We start from the raw sequence: 3299 nt of genomic DNA, 5'->3' as shown, positions 1-3299 counted from the left end.
CTTTGGAAATTTTAATTTTAGACTCAAATTGGTCTAATTCCGCAGTCCATACTGCAATAGAGTCATTAAAGTCTTCATTTATTATGACAATATTATACTTACCATATATGCCTTGTACAGAAGGATTGCAGAACACATTCCAATACACTTGACAATGAACAAAAAAAGGGAAAAGAAAACCAACAAAATTTAAAAACCATCAATTTGTTCTAATATAGTACACATGTTTAGGAGCTTTATTTAAATCTGTCTTTTTCTTGCTGGCCGGGCTGGACATATGATTCACATGTGTTTCCCATCCTCATCTATCCTCCAGCAGGGAACAGGTCCTGAATGCTGCTGCAGAGAACTGGGCTCATGTGATGCGGTGAGCTTGGCTCCCTGAATCATTTCCCTGTCAGCTCACAGAAGATGTTGCATAACATTGGGTGTCAAATCCTGGAAAAGACCAAATCTGGAGCAAAGACAATATGGGGCAGCACTAGAGCTTGGGGAGGGAGAACATTGCTTGTTTTTTTAAACAGGCCCCCCCTCCTACCACATGAAAGAATAAAACTGGATAAATGGGTTTTAAGGCCATTTAAGGAGAACAATAAAATCAATGGTGAGAAGAAGTGCAATGTAATTTCTATGTAGTATAACCATGCCATTAGCTGCTCTGTGGCCCTGGAGCAGAGGGTCCCGTAATTTGACCATATAATATTTTCTTAGGCAGGGGAAGCATTGGGAGACTAAAGCCAAATAGAATGAATGTGTAATTAGTGTAGGTACCATGTAAGCATACATCGGTGTTATAGCTTTAGAATGGTATATGTTTGAATAGTGAAATTGCTTTTGAGAACTGTGGTGGAAAGAAGTGGACATGTAGTCCAATTAGATCTGTGCTTCTGTGGCTCATTATATACGGTTTTCCTACGCTATGAGTTAGTATTCCTGAAATCAGCAATTACAGTAGATAAGCAAACATGTGACCAGCTACAGAAAATGCCAGCAGTCCTAAGATTTAGACTTACCTTCCCCTAGGACATGAGTCTTGTATGAGGCAGCACTTGATGAGGCTCCACAATGGATATCATGCACTCTGTTATATCACATGTATGACTGTTTTCCTGGTTAGATTCTCTGGAGGCATTTTTGCTTTCCATGGCAGGTGGACATATTTTAAAATGTCCATAACAGAACACCTCTCAGAGGCATTGAGTGCCAACAAGTCGCAGAACATCTGCCTGGCTTCAATGGAGAATTGTTGCCACTTTCCTGGTGCCAAGGTTAGGTCTTTCTTCATTTGCCACCAAGCAAACTCCCGATACATGGGGTCATGACCCCCTGCTTCTTCCCAAGGATATGAGCCGGTCATAGCTGTGTACAACAGGACTCCAAACGCCCACACGTCAATGCTCGGGTGCAGCAGCAATTGATCCCCTTCTTTTAAGCTGCACAATTCCGGAGCAGTATATGGGATGGACCAGGCCATACATGGTGCTTGAGTGCCCCGGAGCCTCGTCAGTCCAAAATCTGCTAATTTGACTTCCTTACATTCAATGTCCAGGAGCAAAATGTTGTCCAGTTTAATGTCCCGATGGACCATTCCTCTGCTGTGCATAAAGTCTAAGGCACTTGCTACCTGTGGAACAAAACCCTTTACAAGATCTTCATTTAAACCAACCTGTAGGGAAAAAAGAGAAAATTAGTCACTAGACACAAATATAACACAATGTTACCCAACATATTGAACCCACCTTACCTCGTGTACAGGGAAACAAACATACATTAGCTGAATACACAAGGAGTATGATTAAAGGAAACCTGTCAGCATACAAAATGGTGCCATTAATGGTGCCAGATCCATCTTAACCCATCTTACTCCATTTTAAACCTTGCTTCATAACTGGAGTGATACGCATACCTAAAACAACAAGCGTATGCCAACTATACATCCTACCAACTCACTGCCCTGGGAAAGGAATCTTTAAAACTCAGAATGCTTCAAAAGCAACTAAAACTAGAAATCGTGACTTTATAAAGATCAATACATTTTTGATACAAACTTACATTTAGCTTTACTATTGAATGAAGGTTTCCAGCTGGTGCCACCTTCTGGACAAAGACATAATCGGTGCTGGTTTGGAAAGCGATTTCATGGGTTTCGATGATATTTGGATGGCCGCTGAGACTAAGAGACATTCCGTATTCCACTAGGAAGTTGTCCATTGGAGTTCTCTCTTTATTCATCAGTTTCATAGCCACCAACTCATCTGTTAAAAAGAAAGACATAAAAAGACAATGAGTATCATAAACCCAACATTAGAGAAATGATGAAGCTTGCTAAAAACCTGCTAAAGTTAGTTAAAAGTTTATGTAAATCTAAAAGCTCTGACTTATTAAGATCCATAATCATCACTCAAACACTGGAAGCAAGGGGGGCTTGGAAAACTTAGAAACTTAAAAAATGCTGCTCAAAGGTTTGGAAATGTTCTGCAGCCGAAGCATTCTGTTGATTCTTAGATCTTGGATGTCACACTCATATCTCAGTTTAGAAGTAAAGATCCTTTAGACATCTGAGCTGTAAATAGAACTAAATCTGCAGAGGGCACCCAGAGCATTAACTAGAATATGTAAATATCAGACTTGTATATTATGGCAGACTTGCTCATTATAGTCTCCCCTCCTCTGGTGATGCAATATCTACAGTATGATCCCCCTTGTTGCACCATGAAACCGAAGAACCTTTACCTGCTAGTTACTCTTTTCCTTAGTTTATTTCCACTCATTCAGAAGCACAACTGATTCTGTAAATCATTCTCTTTACATGAATTAGGCTACAAATTTACCTGAACCCCGATGTTTGGCCAAGAGAACCTTTCCATACGATCCTGTCCCGAGCTCTTTGATGGGGTGGAAGTGGTCTGTGACGTCCATCATCGTCAGGTTTTCTGAGGTTTCGGCGATGAGCTCAAGAAGTTTCCTTGCAGTGTTCTTGGTTACTTCTACGATGCTAGAAGCCATTCTGGAATCAAAACATCAAAACATACAAATGAGTTTCATTTGGCACTAATCATTAGTAAGCGGCATTAATCATCTCTCTGGATATCACCCAGTTACTGTTATTAATTGTCACCTTCATTAGAGGTGGGGGGTGGGGTAGTATTGTAACTAAAGACAGTTATTTCACATTTTAAAGCTGATATATGCTTACAATTCTTATTAAATACATGTTGGGCTTATGTTGATGAGCTTTTATTCACAGCAAGTGGATATTGTTTTCCTATATAAGTCTATGGTAATGCAAAACCCACTTG

At 40.1% G+C, this 3299-nt stretch overlaps 1 protein-coding gene across 1 annotated transcript; it reads right to left on the bottom strand.

Annotated features, from left to right (window-relative positions):
* Window positions 1-1084: 1084 nt before the first annotated feature.
* On the bottom strand, window positions 1085-3006 carry LOC149460393 (serine/threonine-protein kinase SBK1-like). Its single transcript, XM_089679757.1, has 3 exons — window positions 2832-3006; window positions 2053-2255; window positions 1085-1666 (listed from the first exon to the last, which is right to left on the bottom strand). The coding sequence occupies exons 1-3, from the start codon at window positions 3004-3006 to the stop codon at window positions 1085-1087; spliced, it is 960 nt and encodes a 319-aa protein (XP_089535883.1).
* Between the last annotated feature and the right edge of the window lie 293 nt (window positions 3007-3299).

Source organism: Staurois parvus, unplaced genomic scaffold, assembly GCF_062004578.1.
Source record: "Staurois parvus isolate SC_StPar_1 unplaced genomic scaffold, SC_StPar_1.0 ptg000231l, whole genome shotgun sequence".
NCBI lineage: Eukaryota > Metazoa > Chordata > Amphibia > Anura > Ranidae > Staurois > Staurois parvus.
This window is presented reverse-complemented; position numbering and strand designations above follow the sequence as displayed.

Excerpts from the sequence above, each read along its gene's own strand:
- LOC149460393 (XM_089679757.1), bottom strand. The coding sequence starts at position 3,006 with ATGGCTTCTAGCATCGTAGAAGTAACCAAGAACACTGCAAGGAAACTT. Across the intron at positions 2,256-2,831 it reads GGCCAAACATCGGGGTTCAG|ATGAGTTGGTGGCTATGAAA; the intron begins GTAAATTTGTAG and ends TCTTTTTAACAG. Across the intron at positions 1,667-2,052 it reads ATTCAATAGTAAAGCTAAAT|GTTGGTTTAAATGAAGATCT; the intron begins GTAAGTTTGTAT and ends TTTTCCCTACAG.